The sequence below is a fragment of the Cryptotermes secundus genome, unplaced genomic scaffold (assembly GCF_002891405.2).
Source record: "Cryptotermes secundus unplaced genomic scaffold, Csec_1.0 scaffold363, whole genome shotgun sequence".
In the NCBI taxonomy this organism is placed as follows: domain Eukaryota; kingdom Metazoa; phylum Arthropoda; class Insecta; order Blattodea; family Kalotermitidae; genus Cryptotermes; species Cryptotermes secundus.
In genome coordinates, this window is record NW_019737986.1 from 471,954 (window position 1) to 498,099 (window position 26,146).

Consider the following 26,146-nt stretch of genomic DNA (forward strand, 5'->3'; position numbering starts at 1 on the left):
ATATGTGGGTGATTCGTCTTCTTGTAGGCACCTTTCACAGGTTGGGTCATCTGTCAGTCCCAGAAGTGTCCAGTAAGCAATCCTACCACAAAGTAACTGCTACGAAGCTTGATGGATGCAAATTGAAATGATGTTAATTAAGTTAGTTCATATCACCAGGTTTTATCCAAAAATTTAGTAAGGTTTTCTACAACGCCTGGGTTGCAAAATTATCCATTGTTGTGTTGAAATTGATGGGGAATTATGGAAGCTGGATGGTAAGGATCGTTCTTACCGACTGAGCTCCTGGCATGGGGGGAGGAGGATGGGCTTCTACAGCCGGCCCGCAATCGCTATAGTATTACTATATCTTGGTAGATGGCAGCAGATATGCTGACAATCGTTGACATTGAAATACCTGCTTACATGTAAGCCATGTAAGTAACTAGGTAACCATGGCCTGTTGTTATACCTAGTTGCATACATACCGATTAGTGCTTGTGGTGGTTGTCATCTGGAGTCGGAAATTAGATTAAGTGTGTGGTCTGCGTGGTAGGGCGCTTAGTGAAGTTGTGGAGCTTGTCAAATCTCAAGGAAAGTGTTATTAACATCGTGTGTAGTTAGATTTCACACCATTTCAGAATGGACAGTAAGACGGAATCGAGACAGGAAATTAATTTAGAATCTCCAGAGTCCGATACGCGGTCCAGAGACAGAAAGAGACCACATTTCTCTTCATCCGATACTGGAATTAACAGATATGTAGCAGGGAAGAAAAAAGAAGAATATAATGATAGGAAGAAGCACGATGATAGAGAAGACCATCACGGGATCAGGAAGCGAAGGCCCAGAAGGGATTCGATATTAGACGAAGACAGAAGTGGAAAGGAAAAGAAGCGAAAGAAAAGTGAAGAGGGTGAGGAAATAGGCTTAAGAATGTCATATCATAAACATGAAAATGACCCTACTTATTCCAAGAGAAGGGGAAATAGAATTAATCGTGAAAGGGATTCAAGGTATCAGAATGAGAGGTGTGATAAATATTATAGGTATTGTGATAAGAATGACACAGGATATTACCGTGAAAAGGAAAGTAATAATCACAACCGGAGGAAATATCCAGCAACAGAGGGGACAACCTCAAGAACTGGTGACAATGAAAACACTTCCAGAGGTAGGGATAAGAAGGTGGAAAAGAATGATTCTACACAAAATGGTAACATAAATACTAAACATGACTTGCAGGAAGACACAGTTACAAATAATTCTTCCACTCAGCAAAATAGAACTGTCGATTTATTGACATCTAGGACAGGAGGCGCATATATACCTCCTGCCAAGTTAAGAATGATGCAAGCCCAAATTATGGACAAATCTGGTGCCTCATATCAGAGGATAGAATGGGAAGCACTGAAAAAATCTATACATGGGCACATCAATAAGGTGAACACTGGAAATATTGCTATTATCGTGCGAGAGTTGCTGAAAGAAAATATTGTCAGGGGGCGAGGGCTACTTTGTCGTTCAATAATCCAGGCGCAAGCAGCATCAATGACGTTCACCCATGTTTATGCAGCGTTGGTAGCAGTCATCAACTCCAAGGTAAGACTTTTATAACAGTTTGTTCAGTGTAAACTGTATTTGGAAGTGTTCCATATTTAGATTTGAATTTACCCTTATTACCCATATTATAGAGGCATTATGAAATTTCGAATAGCAGCAACATGCAAAATTGAACATACTGCTTATAATAGACCGTTTTCTTAAGTCTTGTATGGTGTGGTTTCTTGCTATTCTGCTGTTGGCAGTGTGTTTGAAATGCATACTGTAATCACTGCCATCCAGATATGAGAATCAACTGGCATGTAGACTGCTATAGTATGCATGTTATATTGATACCACTTGCAATAATTTTAATTTTCTTCACCTATTAGACATGCAGGAAGCTAACTGCCCTTGCCCAGAGGATTATATCATGTGTATGATCATTATCACTTGCATAAAATTGGCTGACGTTTAATGCAACTACTTCTTGTAAGGAAATATTCAGTTTATGAAAGAATAGCTTGCAAATCTTACTGGCTTCAGATTGCAAAAGAGTCCTGATTCACAGGTGGTATCATGCCAGATTTTCTTAAACATTTTGCGTTCTTAGTTAAGCATTTTATACTGCTAAATCAGAAATGTTTTAATCGAAAGTTTATTTTGAGCAGGATGTGTTAATAGTCTGTACTGTCATTTGAAGGCTGTGAAGGCATACACGTATACAGGGAGTCCCAGGAGGAATGTGCCAGAATTCAGGAGGGTGTTCCTTATGTTAAACTATGCCGATATAACCCAAAACACCTATGTCTAAAGTTGAACAGTTACGGAGATAATGGCCCAAGAAAAGTGTGGTCTTCTGGTGGCTCCACGCACTGTAACCTATCAGCTGAAAAGTCTTATTTATGTTTGTCCTTGAGTGTGGTGATGACAGCTCATGTTAGTCCCATACACTCGCATACCAGAACGCGCAGTCAGCAATGTTATGTCAGTGCTTGCCATTCATGTGTCATGTATAGTGCTTGGAACTCTTAACAACAACTTTGACATGGCGTGCGAGTTTTTTATAGTTCAATTTAATGGCTTCATGTCACTCACAAATTAGTTTGATGTTACATACATTTTTAACATTACAGAAACCACATATTCCTGCCAGTTTTAATATGTATTTCATAATCAACAAGTGTGTAACACCTGTCAAAGTTTCACACTTCTCTGGCCATTATCTCTGTAACGGTTCAACTTTGGACATAGGTGTTTTGGGTTATATCGGCATACTTTAACATAAGAAACACCCTCCCGAAGTCTGGCACACTCCTCCTGGGACATCCTGTATAAGGCACAGTATACACTCAGACTTTGGTGTACTAATTTAGTTAATGCTGAAAAAGCATTTAGTGTACTAATTTTAATTAAATTGTTTTGTTCCCACAGTTCCCAAATATTGGAGAATTGCTGCTGAGACGGCTTGTCATCCAGTTCAGACGTGGTTTCAAGCACAATGATAAGACGATTTGCATTTCTGCTGCAACATTTATTGCTCACCTTGTAAACCAGCAAGTGGTAAGCAGAGTTAGAAAGGTTTCTCTGAATAGCATGTGTTAATCATATTAAATAACATGCATTATTATAGTTGTGATTTAAGCAGTTCTGACCAGCCATTCAGTATGATACANCCTTTTAACGGTACTTCATTAAATTTCATTATTTACATCATTTGTAAATTTTAATGTTTCTTTTCTTGGTTTTTATGAATAATTAGAACACAGTTTTACTTTAAACAACAAAATCTTTCAGTTTTTCATAATTTTACCTTACATTTTTCCAGTTTGTAAATCACTTTACAGCCATCAGCAGGTTCTAATCAGAAAGTCAACTCAATGGCCAGTACATGCACAGATCTTCATACATAAATGAAAAAAAAATTAGCAAGATCCATTACAAATCAGAGAAAATTTTATGTCTTGGACCTCACTATAATTCATTCAAGGATGTGCCAGAGCACTCCAACCAGACTGTAATATCCAATTAACTAGAGGCAAATTGAACCATAGTCCCACATTTTAGGCATGCTGTTTATGAAAATGCATTTGAATTAGGCTTCAGTTTCAGCATTCTTTGTAGCACCTAGAAGGAAATAAAAATTGAAACAAATAGAATTACCAAACATGTTGGTCAAATGACAACACTGTTGGCTCGTATTTGAGAGATGCTTTCTCAGTTGGGTCATGACTGCCTTCTTCCACATCTGTTCTAATTCATCATTTGCCAGTCATCCTGCCGTTCAGCGCCATACAGTCTAGATACTGACATGGTTGTAAAATAGTCCACCAAAAAGGCAGCTGTTTATTTTTACAAATATTGGGGAGAATAATTTATGTATAGAGTGTTCAAATATTCAGTCTGATGCAAGCTATACTCAAGATGAGGAATAAATATGAGTCCCTTCTTTTAAATAACATTCTGAGTGCATACTTGACTTATATCCAGTGAGTCTTAATTGAACACATTAAATATAAACATCATGTTCTACACTTATAGGCAAGCAGAAATGTTAATAAATGTATGGTAAACTGCCAAAGATCATCATCCTACTGCATGACAATGCTTGTCAACATATGGCAAATTTGATGAAGGCAGCATTGGCATCAGTGGGCTGGGAAATCATGAACCACCCTCTTTACGGCCCTGATTTAAACACCATTTGTTTGGACCAATGAAGATGCACCTAGGACAGAAATTTCAAACTGCTGAACTTGAACGCAATGTCCTATCCTGGCTGCATAGTCAGAATTGAACCTTTCATGCTGCTGGCATCATTAACTTGCCATGGAAATTGGAAAAAAATGTGTTTGTATAAAGGGAGAATAGCTTGAAAAGGCATGAGAGTCTGGCAATATTGGCATTTATCTTCTTTTTGTAAAGAAAATAAAGTCCAGGTGAAATTATAACCACCCTTTTATAATAGAGGGTAAATGAAAGACGATTAACTAACCCCTAAAGTAGAGCTCCTCATGAGTAGCTGATACTGCTAACCTGGTGAACAAATTCTGTGCCATTTATAGAACCATAAGATTCGCTGTTGTGTTCACACCACCAATTCCCAGAACGTGTCTTGCTGGTCATGGACTTTCCTACTTCTTGCTGATGTTTATATGCTGAAGTGATGCTTTAAATGATATCCTTTCATACAATTTTGGAATCAGCAGTCAGAGTCAGAATTAATAAAATTAAAATTAAATATATATTACAACTGTGTTTATGTTTCAGGCTCATGAAATTTTGGCTCTGGAGATCCTAACTCTTCTTGTGGAAAATCCAACAGATGACTCTGTGGAAGTAGCAATAGCATTTCTGAAAGAATGTGGCATGAAATTAATGGAAGTGTCAAATAAAGGAATTCTCGCCATCTTCGAGATGCTACGTAACATTTTACANTGTAAAAAAATGTAACGCTGTCCCTGTAACAGGCTATGGAGGCCCATATGGTTGTGAGATGTCAGGGCTCCCACATTTTCTAGAGAGTGAGCTCACAGATGGCTGCAAAGTTGTCAGCCTTACGTACCAGCTGCCCCTTACCCCCCAGGGAGATTTCTGGTACACATTTCTGTTAGAGGCCGAGTCGACCCCAGGCTCAGAGTGTGGCTGGAAGGATTTGGTCAATTGAAAAATTCAATGACCTCATGAGGAAATGAACCTGCAATCTACTGGCTTGTGGCATAATGCCTCAACCAACTCGGCACATAAGGCTGACAGCCTCACCGCCATCTGTGAGCTGATTGTCTAGAAAATGTGGGAGCCTCAAAGTCACACAATCCTGTGGGTCTCCACAGCCTGTTATATGGTTTGAAGCATGTAGGATGAGGAATTTGCTTGGTTGTATAGCAAGATTGCATTCAAGGAAATTGAGCCTGGTGTGGGATAGTGGGAACATTAGATATGGAGGCTCCCCTTCTCATATAAGCACTGTGCACTTCATCGCAGGATGAAAAGGGGCCAACTTTACCCAGAGTTTAACTTTTCCTCTGATGTAAAACAATATTATACTGCTTAGAATGGTCTCTTTTTGTCTAACCTTCCCACTGGCCTAAATCAGGCTCCATGTCCATACCCAGTTCCATTTGTTTGAGTGGCCACATTTCCTGCAATCTGCCAATATAACCAAGTCAGTTCCTCTGCCTATATATGTTAGTCCTGAAGACAGAGTCAATGTGTTTCTCTGAAACATTGGACTCCTGTAATGTTGCAACCAGAAGATCACAGTGTGAGTGATCATCAGAGATACATAAGTTATACAGACTGGAAAGTAAAGGAAGGAAGGAGCAGGTTCTGCAAGTCAGTTCCACTCCCTCTCAGTGAAAAGTAGGTCAGTAAGTTGTGTTATATCTCATGCGCTCTCTATTTTTCAAATTCCATATACAGTCAACTCTCGATTATCCGGGATAATGGTGGGGATGGAAATCACGATTAATCGAAAACCCGGTTAAGACAAATTTTATTAAAAGTAGTACTGTAATACTGTACGTTCATAATACTATAGGCCTACCTGTATTTAAATTTATTCAACCTCATTTTTATGTCATCTCATGGCCTATTTAATACTTTTTTTACATTACACTGAAGTATGAATTAGTTATTTCAATCACAGTCTTCAACAACATCCAACACTTGTTACGAATATTCACACTTAACACTTAAAAAAATTTAATATTGTCATTTACTTTTTCGCGGCATTTTCCTTTTTCTGTTGAATACTTAACACAGCATGCTTCCTTTTACACCCTGACATTTTGCTAACGCACTTGAAGATCGATACAAAGAAACTAACTGGGGCAGTGTATCTGTCCTTGAAACTTTCCACAAATCCTTGCATTCTTTCACCCCTACCCTAGAACATTGTGTTAGCATAACGGGACCAAAGAATGCAGAGCTCGGTTCACACTAGTGCGAAAATCGTGTTACAACTCACCATGTGAAACAAAAGTGAATGATTATTAAACAACATATAAGCCTCAAAAAAGCCTCAGTAGCCCTGGTTAAGCCGCAAACCAGTTAATCCGCACCCGGATAATCGAGAGTTGACTGTAGTTAGTGTATCAGGTTGCTCAGTGTGTAATTTACTTTAAACCTTTGTATCACCATGGTTTGTTCACATGTTAAAACATGCTTGTTCAGTTTTGACTTGAAAAGTGACCTTCAGTTTCCATCTGTGGTGGTGGGATTGTTTCACTTCACTGTTTGCAGAAGATTTGTAGGTTGCTGTCAGCATTTTATGTGTGTATATGTATGGTCAGATTGTGAATCTTATAATAACCAGCACAACCACTGCCACCACCGCAACCCCTGCAACCACCATACCACCACAGCCATCCCCACCGGCTACACCACCACCACCAAGAAGAAGAAGAATAAGAAGATAACAACAATAATAATAATTCTTAAGGTGGAGTTCCTTGATACTTAGGCCTTCAGTGGCCTACTGGATCAGTGCCAGATGCTTGACGAGAGAAATGAAGTATTTGGTACAGTGCGAATTGGCAAGGGAAACTGAAGGACATGGAGAAAACCTGTTACATGGCACTTTGTCCATCATAAATCCCTCATGAACTGACCAGGGATTGAACCCATGTCACTGCAGTGAGAAGTTGACAAGTAACTGCTTCAGCCATGGCATGGCCCTGAAGCAAGGCATGGACCACCACTTGTTGCCAGCACTGATCATGCATGTCTCTTTGCCTCAGCATCCACATTTTATGTATGTGATATGCTGTATTTTGACTGCACTTTATAATTTTTCTTCTTAAAATATCAAGTTTTGTTTCTACTAGGTACAATACATGATTGAAGTGATATTCCAAGTGCGAAAGGATGAATTTCGTGACCATGAAGCTGTTCTAAAGGAATTAGACCTTGTTGAAGAAGAGGATCAGTTTACACATCTTGTCACATTAGATGATGCCAAGGATTCAGAAGACATTCTCAGTAAGTATCTCGGGTTTGTAAGATTGTCATATCCCGCACTTCAAGATGCTGCTGCGGGAGGACACTGGAAGTAGCCGAGCAGTAATGTCTCTCTTCTTGGGTTGCATTGGCGCCATCAGAGAGTAAAAGCTCATGACAGTACTTCAGACAAGTTGTATATATGTAGATGTATTTAATTCATACAAGTTACACTGGATACAAGATTATGTGTAGGCTGGGCCAGAGCACAGTCGAGAAATTTCTAAGTTCCATTCCAAGAGCAGACTGACATGGAGACTGCCCTCGACAGGATTCGCGAACGATGTCCCCCCAGCTGCATCCAACACCGAGTTTATAAAGACCCACACACAAAGGGGGTGATACTGTGTCCTCTCCTGTGTGTCCGTTCCCACGACATGAATATATAGTTACAAAAACTGTAAATTCTATCTTAACTCTAGCGACAGTCGTGTGACGTCAGCTCATGTCCGTGGTCTGTGTGCGCACTTCTTCCCTCTACTGTCTCTACTGTCCCCCTCTCTCCTTCCCCTCCTGAGCCGACTTAGCGGCCTAACGAGTGGAGCTAAGGGCTCTTGGCTTCCTAACCGTTGAAGGGGTAGGTTGTTCTCATTTCGGACCACCAAATTGATTTTTCTACGTGGTATTCTATCTTAGAACAGCGAACTCTGCAATCATTCTGATACAGGTATTTACATCATGTTTGTATTCTTTCTTTATTAATATATTTATTCTTTGTTAGTATTTGATTTGGTTATTTCTGTTTGGGTATTTCCGCCTTGCTGATTTCTTTGTCCTCCCCTGCTCGCCCTGTCGTGTGCTCATGAGAACCTATACGGACCCTGAAGGATCCTCTCAAGGGTACCCCCGCTTCAGTCGGACAGTGTGGGATGCAGTTGCTGCATCTAAAGTTCATTTCCCAAATCGTTAATCTAATTAGTATGTAGCTGTCACTGCACCCCCTGATATACAATCATGGGGGGGTGCTCTCTGTGAGACTGCCGAATACATAAGTTATCAATATAATGTGACAACCCAAAGAGGAAACCATAGAGACATATACTCAATGCCATGCTAATGAACTACAATACTCTACTGAATACAATGGTACAGAAAATATAAAGGTTACATGTAAGGGTCTCAGTGATGCAGAAATGCAGAAGTTACGTATAGGGATTTCACAAAAGAAGGAGTCTTGGTTCCTGTGGCTATACAGAATGTCCCATAGCTATACAGGATGCTACAACATTCACATTTCATTATGAAAAGTATTCACATGAGATTGTGTCACAAAATTATACTTTGATAGAACTCTGTTTATAAAATTTAATAAATTGTCTGTGTTTTCAAGCAACATAACTAAAACACTGTGTTCCATTTTAATGGAATAAAATTATTACAGTGGAATCCCTTTTTTTTAAAGGAATCTCATTTACACAAAATTGAGGTTTTTACTAAATTGGAGTTATGCAAAATTGTACCAAGAAAGTGTTCATCATCCTGTAAGAATTACTGTTATGGTAAACTTGCATTTAAGATGTTCCTCAGTTCAGTGCTGAAATTCACTGATGTGTAGAGAAACTGTAAGTTGGGATTTTGCTGTATATGACATACAGAGATGACTTTTAGGCATAGTGGAACCATTTCTTACAGATTTAAAATGACCTGTGTATTAAAACTGTTTGCTATTTTAATATTTCAGATGTATTCAAGTTTGACCCAGAATATGAAGCCAATGAGGAGAAGTATAGTGCTCTCAGAAAAGAGATTCTAGATGAAGGCGATAGTAGTTCAGAAAGTGGCTCGGGTTTAGAAGAAGAAAATGACTCAGAAGAAGGAAGTGAAAATGGTAAGCAACAAATTAATTGTCAGTGAAATATGAAATGTTTTGTTTGAACATGTTTAAATTGAGGTACCTTTGTGCAAAAACAGAAATAAGGTAAGTATTCCATGCCAGATCAACAAATTTTGCCAAAAGTGTGTGGCAGCTGAATTATGTAGGCAAGTCAAATGAAAACGTTAAATATTTTTTTGAGTGTTATTTATTGTGCACAAGTGGTACAAAGCTGTATCACTTTTTCAACATAATCTCTCCCACGCCCAATGCAAGTCCTCCAGCGCTTACAATGTGCATGAATTCCTTTAAAAAAATTATTTTGGTAGTCCGCGCAACCGCTCATGCACCATGTGGCGTACCTCTTCATCAGAACGGAACATCTTTCCTCCCATTGCTTCTTTGAATGGTCCAAATATATGGAAATCACTTGGGGCAAGTTTTGGTGAGTATGCCGGATGTGGAAGACACTCAAAATGCAGGTCATTTATTGTCGTAACTGTTGTACGGGCAGTATGGGGCCTTGCATTGTCATGTTGCAAAAGGATTCCTGTGGACAGCAATCCATGTTGCTTTGATTTGATTGCAGGCTGAAGACGATTTTTAGGAGATCTGAGTATGATGCACTGGCGACAGTGGCCCCTCTAGGCGTGTAGTGCTCCAAGATGACGCCTTTCTCGTCCCAAAAGAGAGTCAGCATAACCTTCCCTGCTGATGATTGTGTTCGAAACTTCTTTGGTTTTGGAGATGAGGAATGGCACCATTCCTTGCTCGCTCTCTTCGTTTCTGGTTGGTGGAAGTGAACCCAGGTTTCATCCCCAGTAACGATTCTTGCAAGGAAGTCATCACCTTCTCGTTCAAAGTGCCGCAGAAGTTCTTCACAAGGATCAATACGTCGGTCTTTCAATTCAGGAGTCAGCTGCCATGGCACGCATCATGCAGACAGTTTGTGAAACTGGAGTACATCATGCACAATGTGGTGTGCTGAACTATGACTAATGTTTAAACTTGCTGCAGTTTTATTCAATGTTACTCGGCGGTTTTCCCTCACTATGGCTTCAACTGCTGCATTGTTCTCTGGAGTCACAACTCGATGTGCCTGACCCGGGCGAGGAGCATCTTCCACTGAATTCACACCATTTCCAAACATCGTACTCCATTCGTACACTTGCTGCTGTGACAAACATGCATCACCATATTGAAACTTCATTCATCGATAAATTTCAATAGGTTTCACACCTTCACTACACAAGAACCGAATAACAGAACTCTGTTCTTCCCTGGTGCAAGTCTCAAGTGGGGCAGCTATCTTATACTGGTGCCGTGACAGTGTTCATGCATCTGCACTATGCTGCAACCTACAGGTCATTCTGCATGCTATTTGTAGCATGCTTACCAACTTACAGGATAATGGCGCGAAATTTCATTTTTTTATTACAAATTTAAGGTTTTCATTTGACTCACCCTTGTATTTATTTGAATGAAATTTTGTTTAACCAAACATTAGTATGACAGATGTAAAAGTACATCTTTTTTCTTACCATAACTCATTGGTTTTGATGATAGAGAATGCTGAGGTTTGTGTCATTCTGGCTGATTCCACGTCAGTCAGAGAAGCAGTAAATGATACAAAATATGTTATCTCCAAAACTAATGAAGATGTCTGGATGAAACTGAAATCATGTAGAATTCACATAAAAAATTAGCAAATTACATGTAAAACTTTCTTATAACTTATTTTTTCAAAGTAGAAAAAGTGTACTTGAGTGAATTACTGAAAAACTTGTGCAGCTTCCAGTTACATAATATTTTGGGGGTGAAACATAACCAAATGAAAATCTGGCAAGACAGCAGTCACTGTTTCCCCCATGTACAGTGTAAATTGCAACTTGTCCCTCCTCCCAGTCACTGGCTGAGTGATGATTGTCTGCAGTGGTACACGTTTGATCCCATTTCACATTATTGCAGTGTAAAACCAGAAGGCATGGCTTCAGTTTATATTGTCATTCCAAGCCATGCATATAAATATGCTAACCTGTTATCCAGTAACCAGTTAGTATTTCTTCATTTTTCATGGAACAGTTTGGGTATGCTGTCCTGTATCTTCTCGTGGAGGATTTGCTGACAGTCTCTTTCTGTTGGTACTTGTAATACTTCCAGTAAGCTTTCATTACAGCCAAACGTTATACTTCTGTGCCCAATGGAAGGACACTGATGGGCTTTTGGGATACAGGAATTTGACAACATGGTCACACTAATGTCATCACTTTCTTCTGTCTCAACAAGAGTCCACGCCTTGCTACCATATATCCCTAGTGTCTGGAATTTGCATGCAAATACTGAAACATTCAACTGGTTCTTTTTCAGTTTATACGATGTCTGCCTAACTCACATACAGGTATTTTATTTCATGAATGTTTTCTTTCGCAAATTTGTAGAAGTCTTTTGGTGTCAGTGTTTGCTTATCATAAGGATTATGAAGATTTGGTGTGGCTGTCTGCCATTTTGTTGTGCTGCCTACATCACGAGGACCTTTAACATGATTGGTGTCAAAGAAATGCCTCTCTGCAGCAATTCCAAAATCGTTCTTATGATTTATTAAATTGGCAGAAGTGTCATATTTGTATACTGTCATGCAGCTCCACAAGTGAAGCATGATCCCTTTTTCATATTTATGTCCTTTTCGTAGTACACAATTTTAGGTCAACAGGATATTTTTTTTTGGTATAATTTACACCTAGTAATTGGTCTTTGTTCATACCTATAATAGTATATTCTTCCTGTTGTCTTGGTGCTTAACTAGTATTTGTTACAATTTAATATTTTCTTTTAGTCCTAGAGAAGAGATGTTGGAATATTATCATGACAGCCTGCTCACAGTTCCTCTTAGCTTAATGTGTACAACAGCTAATGAGGCACTACCACTAGTTTTAAACATGGACAGTGTTCATCATGTTAGACCTCTGGTAATTGAGACTAGCTCTTTCTAACCTGCCCAGTTGAGTGGGAAGCTTTATTTCTTTATAATGGATGACAGGCTGATCCATTTTCCAAAACACTGTGTCTGAAAAGACTAAAGAAAATGGACAATGTCCAGATTAATAATTATGTATAGTTCATCACACCATGTCAGAAACATTTAGACTTAGCTGAACCACTAATATTGTATGTTCACTGTTGCAGAAGAGAACAAGAACGATGCCATTATTGACAATACCGAAACCAACCTTGTGGCTCTGCGAAGAACAATTTACCTGACAATTCATTCCAGTTTGGATTTTGAAGAATGTGCCCATAAGTTAATGAGGATGGACTTAAAGCCTGGACAAGAGATAGAACTATGTCACATGTTTCTGGACTGCTGTGCAGAACAAAGGACGTATGAAAAGTTTTTTGGGCTCCTGGCTCAGGTAATGACCAGTTTAAGCATCATATAGACATAAATGAGGTGTGAAGATTACAGTCTGCTGGGTTGTGACACTGTGTCGTGGTTAGACAGGTACCAGTGTTTTGCAGGAATGCTCTGCATCCATCTTGAGCATACTCTGAAGATGAAGGCAGCACGAGGTGCCGCCAGATCCTTGGTACCTATTTTCCAAACAAAACAGCATTGCATTTCTGTTAGACAGTAATCTTCACATTCATCTCTCTGAGATTCTGAAATCTCACATAAAGGTAAGGTGAAGCTGTCCCTGTGCTTAACAAATTTAGCGCTATGCCATGAAGGTGTATGGGTGAGTGGATATATCAATTCACGTTTTCTTGACCTCGGCACTAGTTGGAGGTGAGCAGTCAGCTTCACATTCTGGCCAGGTTACTCCCAGGAAAAGAGCCTCCTGCTACTCATGGGATAGGAGGTTGTGTAGGCCCCGGTACCAGTCTGGACAACATGGAGAAAAGATAATTCTTGCTCCTACCAGGACTCGAACTCTGGCCCCTCAGTTGTCCAACCCATAGCCAGTCGCTATGCTGACTGTGCTGTCCTGGCTCCCAAAATCTCACATAAGTGTAGGAAAGGAAATTAAGTAAGAGAAAATTTGAATTTTTGAAACGTGTCATATTTATTTAGTGATAAACTGCAGATGTAGTGAAATTTCAGTTAGAGGTTCTTTGGTGGCCAGTGGGTTTAAACACTAAACTGGGGAAAATATTGAATGCAGATGATTTAATGCTGAGCTTATTGTCTTCGGTTCATTGGTATTCAGCATTAAATTAGGAGAACCTGGAACTGAGGATCATTACATGGTGACTTCATTGTACATGAAATCTCAACAGCAGTGATGCCTTTTATTAATATAGGTTTGGTTAAAAATAACTTTTATTAAAAGAATATGTACCCACACATTCTGTATGCGTTTTTGTGTGTTTATTGCTTGCTATACTATTCCCCTACCAATTTGAAAGTTACCATTTCATAGCTTAGAACTGCATGAATAGCTTACTTTCATTTTTGTGGATACACCTTGAAATGTGACTGCAGGTTGCACAGATACAGATTGAGATGTGTGGAGGCTCGCCAAGATGAACCCAGTTCTTTTCTGCTATGCCTGTCATTTGTTTTTATTTCTTATCCTTACTGTGTACATCACATTCAAATATGATAAAAATAATGAGTACATGAGTACCAGGAATATTCTTGGGGGTGAAGGGTGGCTGGTGCGTAAGGCTGACAACCTTGCCGCCATCTAGGAGCCGCTTGTCTAGAAAATGTGGGAGCCTCGACATCTCACAACCCTATGGGCCTTCATGGCCTGTTACAGGGATACCTTTACTTTTACTTTTAAATTAATGCAACAGTAACAGTTTATAGTATTCTTAATATTTTCAAGGCATGTTTTTAATAGCCTTAATATTTTACTTCCTGTCTCCTTTCAGAGGTTCTGCCAGATCAACAAAATATTCATCCCTCCCTTTCAACAAATATTCAAAGATACATATGACACAATCCATCGCTTGGACACAAACAAGCTACGAAATGTAGCTAAATTCTTTGCACACCTCCTGTTCACGGATGCTATCTCTTGGGAAGTGTTGTCCTTCATTCATCTGAATGAGGAAGAAATGACCAGTTCCAGTCGAATCTTCATTAAAATTCTATTCCAGGAATTGTCAGAGTACATGGGACTGACAAAACTGAATGAGAGAGTGAAGGACTCGTAAGTAAACATATGACTGTGCTGTTAAAGTTGTAAATGGTAACAATATAAATATGCGTGTTGTATTCATCTCACTCTTAATTTGAGTCATTTAGAAATAGTCATGTTGAGTGCAACATCCTTTTGTGGTATTTTTCTTGTAGATATGCTGTTTGAGCAGATGTGATTTTTTTGGAAATATATTTTGAGAGTATATGTCATTTCCATTATAGAAAGCTTCTTTTCATGATTCTGTATTTCAGCATCCTGTTGCAATTGTTCACATTAGTGTCCATTTGTCTATAATCCGTCTAAATTCCAACACTTTTTATTTTACACTTCAATACACTCTCTAACACTACATGTTTCGGCCTCAAATGGCCATCTTCAGGTGTTTTTTTTACAGATATTCAATTAAGATTGTGTTGAAATTGTGTCAAAACTGCTACACTGTTTCACTGTTCCAGTTCATTTTAAAACCACATGCTACAGTCTTCTTTTTAATTAAAATGAGATAAAATTCTCACTCAACCTGAGTTAAGCAAAACAATAAGCAACAAATTATAAAAGAATCTTAATTGAATATCTGTAAAAAAACACCTGAAGATGGCCATTTGAGGCCGAAACATGTAGTGTTAGAGAGTGTATTGAAGTGTAAAATAGAAAAAAAAAATGTTGCAATTTAGATGGATTATAGACAAATGGACACTTCTTTTGATGCTTCAGTTTTTAATTTCTTAACTTAGTAGATTAAAAATTATGTGTGAAACAGCTGTTTTATTTCACCTGTCCATAAGGGTTACTGTTCATAGTAATGATTTTCAGGTTTTTATTCTTGTAACTCATGTCTACCCCTTTTGGTATCACTTTGCACTCACTTTATGTCAGTCAGTCATGAAGATAAAGTGCTGTGTGAGAAATTATAATGTAACTTATATCTAACAGGACCAAAAACAAAATTATTAGAAAATTAATGTAGGTGTTAATTTCTTGTGTAACACTTAGTTCGTCTGATGTAACATCATTCTTCTGTGACGTAAATGTGAACATAAAAGCATTACAGAGTGCATCAGAGACCCAATTACCCCATTAGTTGAATCTGGAAATTGGAAAGAAGCCAATGCTACATTAATTTACATTGAATCCCACCCATGGTGTACAAAGCACAACTTATGTTACTTGTCAGCAATGTCATTGTGGAGACCATCATGTTGAAATCACAGAATAATGGGTCTGTATGTCCTGTAAGATCATTGATGTTAGCAAATTCGTAGTGTACTGTCTCTTTCTGTTCTTCATTTATCTTTTAATATGTCAGAGGTCCATCTTGTTTGTTGATTCCCCACAATACATTATCACAAGATGACAGATCAGCACTTCTTGGGGGCCACTCTTGAGGAGCCATGGCCAATCCACCTGTCATGGGAAACATCACCGAGGTACTCTTGTACTGATATTGTGTAACGGGCAGCTACTCTGTCAGCTGGAACCAAACTTTACCCATAAGGTCCATGTGTTCGAGTTCTGATACTAAGCAGACTTTCAACATAGTCAAATAAGTGTGTTGATTCACTGAACCCTCGAAGAAATATGAACCAGAAATGTACCTGCCTGCTATTCTTGCCTATATCATAACATGGGGTGGGTTGTGCTCTAAGTTTTTGTAAGAATGTGGATTTTCTTTACTCCAGAACTAAGCCTTTCCTCTTCTTGAACTGTGATAAATTGCACGTTCCTCGGTAAAAATAACATCACTGTGTTTTTAGTTGTGATACAGGCTCTAATGAATATCAGACATGTGCCCACATATGCCTTCACGTTGATGCTCAATCGAGTAGAATGCTGGGTTCTAGAATCGTTTGTGGTGTGACTTCTCTGGTGACCTCCATAGAGATGCTGAAACATCAGCTCACTTTTCATGTTGTTCATTTAGCTGACCAGACCTTGGCTTGTCTTTCTCATTACCCCTTGAAAATAAATTCCTTTCTCATCTTAACATAGTCATTTTGGGAGGAGTGACTTTGTTGAATCTTGTCTGAAAGTTCTTTCTGTGCATGTGGATTGTCTTCCCAGTATTTACTTTTTCATGCACCCATGTTATTATTGTGTGCTCTTCAATGGTGTAATTTGATTGGTTTGCCATGTTTCTATATAGGCCTAATCCATGGAATAGACAAGAGAAACTCCTATTAAAGAATATGTCTTAGAATCAGAAACAGTTAATGAGGTAATGCAATTTCTGATGCACTCCGGGCAGGTGTTGCATGTATCAGACTTCCATAAAGTCTCAAATAACTAGTAACAATACAAACAAGTAGGAATACTATCAGAGTTCTACATTCTGTAATTAAATGTCTATGTATCAAGCCCGTCAATAATGCAACAATCATTAAAATATTCACCATATTGGACACAACTGAGTAGGTTTTACTTGAAGACAGGGACAGAATCCAGTCCCTGAAATGTTTTGTTTTTTAAAAGAAACAGGACAGTTTTTTAAGAATAGACAAGATGATGGATAATGTCCAACAACATATTAATTGTAACAATTTACCATCATCACAAACTTTTAGATCTTAAAAGTAGGCATTAATTTATCTGAATTGCTCAGTGAATGAATTGGAAGGAGTGTGCTGACTGAACTTCAGTTTCCAGCCACAGACCATTTAATTTCTGTCAAGTATGAGCATCAGAGTTGCAAAGTTAGTAAACAGAATGAGATCCCCAAGTTGTTTATTCCGCACAGACACACAGTATTGGTGAAGATAGAATACACTGTATGCTATTAAAGAAAGATATGGTGAGGTGTATTAATGAATGGTGTGACTGAGTATGAAATAGCATTATTATTTCAACAGTTATTTTTTTTTTCTGTAATATGATCCTTAGGTGGACATCCTGCTTACACTGACATTTAAAAACAACTTAAATGAAATAAATGTAATGATTTTATGTTCAGTAGGAATATATATATTTTTTGTTTGTTTTGTCTACAGGACTATGCAAGTTGCATTTGATGGTCTGTTTCCACGAGATGATCCCAAGAATACAAGATTTGCCATCAATTTCTTTACGTCCATAGGCTTGGGAGGACTAACGTGAGTTCATAAAATTAGTATTGTTGCATTTATTTACTTCAGACAATCATATGTATGCATTTTTGTTAGCCAACTAAAGTATTATAGGACTAACAATTCTAATGTCCATTGTAGGGTTCAGAATGCTGCTTTTGTTTTCACAGCTTGGGGAATCTGTCCCCCGCCCTTCTCTAATGAGGAAGTGGCAGTGTTACTAGAATCGGCCTAGCTACCAGTATGTGCTCACATTGTATAGTTTTACTATTCCCTGCAAAATTATCTCCACTATGACTTCTGATTACAGTTTATGTAATGAGTGGCTTTAACTGGCTAGTGTTTTACCATGTGTTCTTGTACTGGAAAACATATCCATTATTTTCATATTATTGTATAAAACAAACTCTCCATGTTCTCTCATTAGTGTTACAGATGATTTAATCAGACATGTTAGTATTTCTTCTGATAGTAGGCTCCTTTTTCATGAGCATTTGTGTTGTGATGCACACTCTTCCTCTTTATATACTACCAAAGCATGTATGTACATAACATGGGTATGTAGTCCCTCATAATTTTCAGCCTTGCTTCAGTCATGCCTTCATTCCAGAAAGTATAGTTACCAGTGGTGAGCTGGATAACTTTTGCTTTGCTCATTGGTGACATTGAACTCCCATTTGCTCTCTTCATCGCAAAGCAATATTCCTTGAAGAATACTGTTTCTTTCCCTGCTCTGAACAGCCTTCTTTGATGTATTAGTGCACCGTGGTCAGTGTTCAGTCACTCAGTCACGGTTAGATCAACAGTGGTGAGGGGGGGGGGGCTTAGCAGAGGGAGAAGAGATTCTTGCCAAAAGCAAGGGTGGAAGTGGAATCTCCACTCATAATTCTGGGAATTAGATTGTTTGGCCTCACTGTAAACCCTTCAGCTGAAGAAACTTTACACATCAAGAATATTCTCTATAACTACATTCTGAGTCCCAGCAAGATACAGAGTGATTACAAAGTGAAGCAAGTGATACAGTCAAGGGCTGGTAAACAGCTAAAGGCCATGCAGTCAGCACTACATTGAACAGTTTCAATACCATTACACATATTTATTTGTATAAGTGTCTTGCAGGCTGGTTTGTTGTGAAAGAAAAATCGATAGATTGTATGACTTGCATGACTTTTTGCTCACTGTATATAGTGTAATACACAATCTCATATGATGAGCTCCCTTCTAACAAAGTTCAAAGTGTCTTTGGTTTTCACGGTTCAGAATTTAGTGGAATGTGTGGAAGTGTGGTAGTGTGCTTGGATTTAATGCCCTCACTTGTTGTTTGGCTGCTGCCATTCTGACAGCAAATAAATCTATGTCTGAGACCAATTAGGGCAGACTGTGAAGATAGTTAGCCACTTTTCTTCATTTTTGATATGAGCGATTGTGATGGAATGCAAAAAATATACACCAAAACCAGCCAGGCTTGAACCTTGTATCTTTGACATGGAGGGACAGCACCTCCAATTTCCGTTGTTATTTTTAAAGCTAACTAAATGTCCAGTATTGTGCACCTCCTATATCCACATGTATGCTAATTCACATCATTCATTCTGATGAAGTTTGAATTTTTTGCCTTATTTTTATCCCTAGTGATGAATTAAGAGAACATCTGAAGTCACAGCCAAAAGTACCAGTTGTACCAAAGCTGCTTGTGGATCTTGGTGGTGATTCCAGTGATTCAGACTCTGATTCTGATGATTCTTCTGACACTTCGTCCAATAGCAGCTCAGGTTTTTATACTTTATAATCTTTGTTTTGTGGGATTTATGTTTTTGTAATAAGATTGTACATTATAGTTTTGCATGTCTTCACAGTGTTCATATATTTTTATATTAAAATTGTCAGTTGTATCAGCTCTGGAATATGGATGCATAACAGTTCATGAATTTCAGACATGAAATGGAGTACAACCATCTTAAGTGATTTCTTCTTTTTCTTAAAAAGTAGTCATTTCTAAATAGTAACCACATTTGTACATAATAGATTGTGGAAAAGAAATTATATTTAAGTGATACAAAATGTTTCCAGTAACGTGATAGCTGCTAGCACCCTAGAGTTACTGGAGAGGTTTTTGTGAAAGGGAAGTCAGATGACCAGGAGTACAGATGTGTACATTTGTGAACATGAATGTGAACCATATGATATCAGTAAATGAGGTTTCCTAGAGTTCTGCTGGAAAACTCTGCAGGCCAGAATGCACATGGCTCTCACTGGAGGTCCAGACCCCCAGCACCTGCCTCTCAAAACATGGGACACTTGTCCACTCACGAAAGCCCAGGACTTTTGTAGAAGTGCAACTTGTATAAAACCATAGTCACAAGGCAAGGAGTTAAGTCTTGTGAACGAGAAGTTGATGAGTCATAAGGAAACACTGCATATGGCAAGATGAAGAGATTGATTCATTGCTGGCAGTACAAGACATGAATGAATGAGTGGAAATAGTGATGGACTAGACAAGCCAGCATCAGGATCAGAAGCAACAAGGCCACTGTGACTTCTCAATAAGAAATGGTTTCATTTTATTGGAACTATCCATATTTTTGCACAGTAGCATAGTAGCTGCTCCAAACTTCTTTTCTGTGCCTTGCACAGATAATCTTTAACTGCAAACATTCTGTTTGGAAGTATATTATAATATAGGTTCATTTTGTCATACTTTGGACTGGATCCCAATCTTGTCGTGGACAATCTTTGGGAGCTCAACATTACAGGCCACTCACAGTAGGATATGCTGATGATATAGCAACCGTAATCAATGGAAAATTCCCTTATACTCTATCAGAGGTCTTACAAACAGCCCTGCACACAGTTCAGCAGTGGTGCGAAAGAACAAACTTGTCTGTCACTCCAAACAAGATGGTAATTATACCCTTTACTAGGAAGAGGGATGTAAAGGGGCTCAAGGAACTGGTCCCCTTCAGTAAAGCGATCTGGTTATTCAGTGAAGTCAAGTTCCTTGGATTAACATTAGACAAGGGCCTGACATGGAAAAAACAGGTGTACAAGGCTATTAACAAGGCCTGTAAGGCCTTCTGGACATGCAGAGGCATGTTTGGGAAGACTTGGGGACTGAAACCAAAGGTTTATAAGGATATACAGTATAGGTGTGGGCTGTGGGCTGGTTGGCCAGGGTTCAGTTCCTGGCAGGTGCAAGGGATTTTCTCTTCTCCATAAGTCCAGACGAGAGCCCCATAAACAGTGGATTCTTGAGACTGTTTCCTTGGAGGTAAAATGTCTGGGGTCTGAAGCTGACCTTTCACCTTTATCTGGTGCCAAGATCAAGAATGGTGGAGCTATACTTGCATTCCCCATTATTATTATTATTTTTGGAGGGGGTGGGTTTCCCCATGCAGTGCGACCAGTTGTTGATCTGTTGTGCGTCCCCCTTTAATTTCTACTGTTGCCATGCCCTTCCAGTACTGGTGCTCACTATCAGCTCTGTTCTGCCAGTGAGGTCGGCCCCCTCTGGCAGTGGTCCCCGATACTTCCCCATCTACCGGAAGAATTGGAAACTATTTGGGTGGGAAACTTTACGTAAGTTTGCTCAGAGGTCTCCTAGAGACATGGGGATCTTTTACGCGCCGTAAATCTATGACACAGAACACACGGCTTAAAGTCCCTCCCGGGGGACTTGTCCCCTGAATTTTTCCACCCTTAAAAATTCCACAACATCCGCCGGGTTTGAACCCACATACCTTGAGTCATGAGGTGGGAACGTTACCCCTAGACTACGGAGGCCACTGCATTCCCCATTACATCTTCATGGTGTAGTGCTTAATTAAGCATGAAAACAACTTTACGTGTACCTTTTGTGTGTATAGATAATCCAGTTTGTGGCTTATCTGAAAGCCTTCTGGAGCATTTGCAGCTCTACAGAGTGCCTATTAAGATTGCTCTGTCCATCCACCAATCCATAGGCATGAAAGCACCTGAGAACTGCTTGATTGATGTTCATGAAATTGGTTACTTGAGAATTTTATGAAGAACTATCAAGCCATTTCAATTTTGATCCATCTTAGGTAATTTTAATGACCACTTTGCCTAGAGAATTACTTTCATTTCTGCACATGTCAGAAGCCTAACTTGCTAAATATTTATTGGAGTGAAAGTATTTTGACCAAAAGTTCCAGAGGAAACTTAGACACTTATCTTGTATTGTCACATATATGTGTGACTTTTGATGGGGTTTTGGATTTGAGATTGGCTTTGTTGACCACTTACAGGTCGTAGCTACAAATAACTATAACACTATTGCTAACCTACTCACTCCGTATGTCACTGTAACTACAGCACACGTGAAGTCTTCTCCATCTTCGTTAGACATTTCCTGTTACCGGATTTTAAAACAGTCTGCTTACGTCCTTACTGTCGGGCACTGTCTTCTCTTCACAGACTTACTTTCAGCTGATTGTAGCATCACTGATGCCCTTGTTATATAACCCCTTTGTGCGGATCAAGTAGAAAACACCATTTCCAACAGATCCTGTATTGTTTTAGTTCAACTGTTGCATGTTAAGAATCTGCTGCCTAGCAATGGCTGTTGTCTCATTTGTTTCACAGTCATTATCTGTAAACAGGTCTCTAAGGAACAACATCATTACACTTTATTCTAAAGTGTTACGGTTTCCAAAGCAATTGAACAAATTAGATGCCATGCATATATTTCTAAATTTCTACATTTGACAGTTACCATAGTCTCCTGATCATGCCCAAAATGTAGATTATTGTCTTTCAGTTGTTCATGCATCCCTTCCCCTTTATCAGCGATAACTAGGAGTGTACTTAACCTTAGTTAAAGTACATAGAGCAGTATTCTTGATAGTAGCACATCACTGCTTATGGGCCATAATATTATTGTTTGTTTATTTTTAAATAATTATCTTTCAGAGTCCAGCTCAGATTCTGATGACAGTGAAGAAGTTAATCGAAAATCAAGAAGTTCGAAAAATTCGAAGAAACAGAAAACAAAACATAAGAAGAAAGATAGTAGAAAGAAGAATCGTAGATGATGTGATTGACAGAAGATCTGAAGCATTCTTAGAAGATGTGTACATTGCTATGATCATTCAACATTTGGTTGAATGATGGAAACATTTTATAATTTTTGTGTTTGTTCGATGAAGTTAATTAAATACATGGAAGAAGAATTGTGCATATGTCTTTCTGCTTTCATGCACTTTCAAATACACTACTTCACAGATTAAAAACCTCCCAGTATTGTTATACAAGGTAGATATTAACATCTCTGTAATTCTGGAAAATTGGAATTTATCGTAGGATTAAAAAAGTACAAACCTCGAACATTAATTTAAAACTTTTCTATGCCATTTTTCATGAGCCCTGCCACATTACACTAATTAACATACACACACACACACACACACGCGTGCGCGCGCGAGGTTCTATTGGAAAGTTCCCAGACTAGGTCAAAGAAAAATGTTGGCTTAACTTACTTAATTTTGGCTGCCATCTCTTTCAAAATAGTCTCCTCGGGAACGTATACAGCGATCCCTTAATTTTTTCCATGCTTCAGAAGCACCATGGAAGTCATTTCCCTTAATGCTGTCGAGTACTGCTTGCAGTTCCCTTTGGAGGTCAGACACTGTTTTAGAACATCATCCCTTCAGTTTCATTTTCAATTTTGAAACCAAAGTAAAATCACATGGGGCTAAGTCGGCGAGTAGGAAGGATGGGGTATGATAACCATGTTGTTGTTAAACTCTCTGGTTTTCAGGGACATGTGGGCGGGTGCATTGTCATGATGAAGGAGCAATGCAGCACATGTTCAAATTTTCTGTTAATATCCCCTGGCAAACTCCATAACTGATCCAAATGGTGTCTACAAGCTCATGGATTGTTCAGTGATGGGCCTCATGGATAAGTTCTCAAATTTTTTAACATTTTCTGTTGTTTTGCTGGTGCCTGGTCGCCCTGAACATTGTTCATCTTTAACTGACACTCGGCCAGCCATAAAACCTGAATGCCATTCAAAAACCGCTGTACAACTTAAAGAATGTTCTCCACAAGCCCCACAAAGCATTTCAGGGGTTTTGCTAGCAGATTTACTTAACTTCAAGAAAAACTTGATGCAGACACATTGCTCGATTTTGCCATCCATCACAGACAAAACGAAACACAAAGTCGAAAAAGCACTCATGTAAAAACAATTCGTGTTCACATCATGGTGTCATGTGGCAGACTGTTGCAATAGGCTGTCAGAAGTGTGACCTTGACCTCCCCTCGTATTCTTTCATGGATGCAGTTAAAACAGTAACAGTCCAGGAACTTTCCAGTACCACCTTCTATATGGTAAAACACTATGTAGTCAGTAATTTGAGTTAATAACCACTGTTAAAGAAAGTCCACAAGAAAACTTACTCTTGAGATATATCTCAGAGGTGCTTGATAAGACTGGAAAGAATTAGGAAACACTCATAGCGAATTCCATGAATTATATATATATAATATATGTATGAGGGTAAGTCAATAAGCAAGTTATAAATGGATATAGAACTTAAACAAATAAGAGTACTGATTTGAAAAATGCTTTTATTTCTCAACATAATCTCCCTGTACATCAAGGCACTTGTCCCATCATTTCACAAGCCCCTGAAAACCAGCAGCATAAAATTCTTTAGGCTGCTGTCAGAACCAGGCGTGTTCACGCATCATGGCCTACCTCATAATGCATGACAGGTTAGGTTTTCACAAAGTTTGTGCACAGTGGGTGCCATGCATGCTGACCCCACAACACAAAATGCAAAGAATGGGTCTGGCATTACAGCATCTCAATCGCTACCACGATGAAGGACACGATATGCTAGCCCGAATTGTCACAGGTGATGAGTCTTAGGTTCACCATTACCAGCCTGAGACAAGACATGCATCAATGCAGTGGAAACATCCTGCGTTGCCTGCCAAAAAAAAGTTTAAGGTGACACCATCCTCCAGGAAATTGATGCTCACAGTCTTCTGGGATCACGAAGGCATACTGTGCTCACTGCATTTCAGCCTCAAGGACAAATCGTAAATGCCGACCTGTACTGTAATGTTATATTTTAGCGTCCTGTTGCACTGATTTATGTCCATGATTTATTCTGACCATCTTACAGTGCATACATTTATTCACTTTACTCTTCTCTCTTGCACTACATGTTTCGGCACTAAAGTGCCATCGTCAGGTGCTTTTCGATGTACGTCGAACTACTGCAATGCATGCCCTGTTGTCTTTATACTAAAATAACTAAAATATATATTCGTCATATATATTGCTAAATTTTAAATATTAAAAATGTTAAAACTGTTCAGGATTTCTTATCCTTATGTCATATTTCAGTACGCGAGTCACACCTATCTTCTTCTGTTGGAGTATTCTTCCTACTATCATGTGTATTGTGCTTTGTGTTGTGTCTTACTCCTGTGACTGCGTATGTTATACTGCTGGGCCTGCTGGGTATGTGTGTGTGTTGTACTGTAACATCCTCAGGAAACTTCATAAGGCCATTCAACGGAAGTAAGCAACCTGTCATGCATTTTGAGGTAGGCCATGACGCGTGAACACGCCTGGTTCTGACAGCAGCCCAAAGAATTTTATGCTGCTGGTTTTGAGGGGCTTGTGAAACGATGGGACAAGTGCCTCAATGTACAGGGAGATTATGTTGGGAAATAAAAGGATATTTCAAATCAGTAGTCTTATTTGTTTAAGTTCTATGTCCATTTATTACTTACTTATTGACTTACCTACATATATATGTAAGTTAATCACATGATCTCTTAAAGTGAGCATGCATTTTCTGTTTTTATACAGCATTAAAAATAATGTTGTATTTTAGCATTCTGTTGCACTGATTTTCATCCATGATATGTATAGAGTGGCCATCTTATAGTGCACTCAATTTCACCTGCTACTTCACGACATGTTTCGGCAACACAGTGCCATCATCAGGTGCCCTAATTACGCTAATCTATTGCATTGCTTGCCATTATATGTCTTTATAAACTTATTTAAAAAGTGCGTATTCGTCAACTATAATAAATTTACACACACTAAAACTTGTTAAGATTATTCATCTTATGTGTCTTAATTAAAACTTGNTGTGTTGCCGAAACATGTCGTGAAGTAACAGGTGAAACTGAGTGCACTACAAGATGGCCACTGTATACATATCACGCATTAAAAATATTTTAAACCTACACGATCATTCTTTATAAACTATGACTTCAAAAATTAAATTAGTATATTAAAAGATCTAAAAGGCATTGTGTTTGTAGAAAAATATATATGGAAACATCAGTTTTTATGTAGACTTATATATATGAGGAAGGGGGTCAGTATCTTTTGCTGCAGTTTAATGGTGTACCTTCACATTTTATGATATATTCATGTCATCTGTTGTATTATTTTTTATGTTTGTGGACATGGATGTTTTTAATATTGGTACTGGTCACAGTGCTGTGATTGTATTCCTATTTTTCTTTTAGTAAATATATTGGTATGTGACAGTGACTCCAAACTTAATGTGATGTAGCATGTTAAACCTCCAGTTTGTCAAGGATGTTACAAA

General features: G+C 38.7%; 1 protein-coding gene across 1 annotated transcript; it reads left to right on the top strand.

Annotated features, from left to right (window-relative positions):
* Positions 1–428: 428 nt before the first annotated feature.
* LOC111870605 (pre-mRNA-splicing factor CWC22 homolog) lies at positions 429–22,685 on the top strand. The gene is made up of 11 exons (XM_033753918.1): positions 429–1,581; positions 2,956–3,084; positions 4,792–4,960; positions 7,263–7,276; positions 7,350–7,503; positions 9,203–9,349; positions 12,518–12,744; positions 14,210–14,490; positions 17,466–17,567; positions 19,173–19,312; positions 22,470–22,685. Exons 1-11 carry the CDS (start codon positions 622–624, stop codon positions 22,589–22,591), a joined length of 2,445 nt encoding a protein of 814 aa, XP_033609809.1. The 5' UTR covers positions 429–621; the 3' UTR covers positions 22,592–22,685.
* The last annotated feature ends 3,461 nt before the right edge of the window (positions 22,686–26,146 follow it).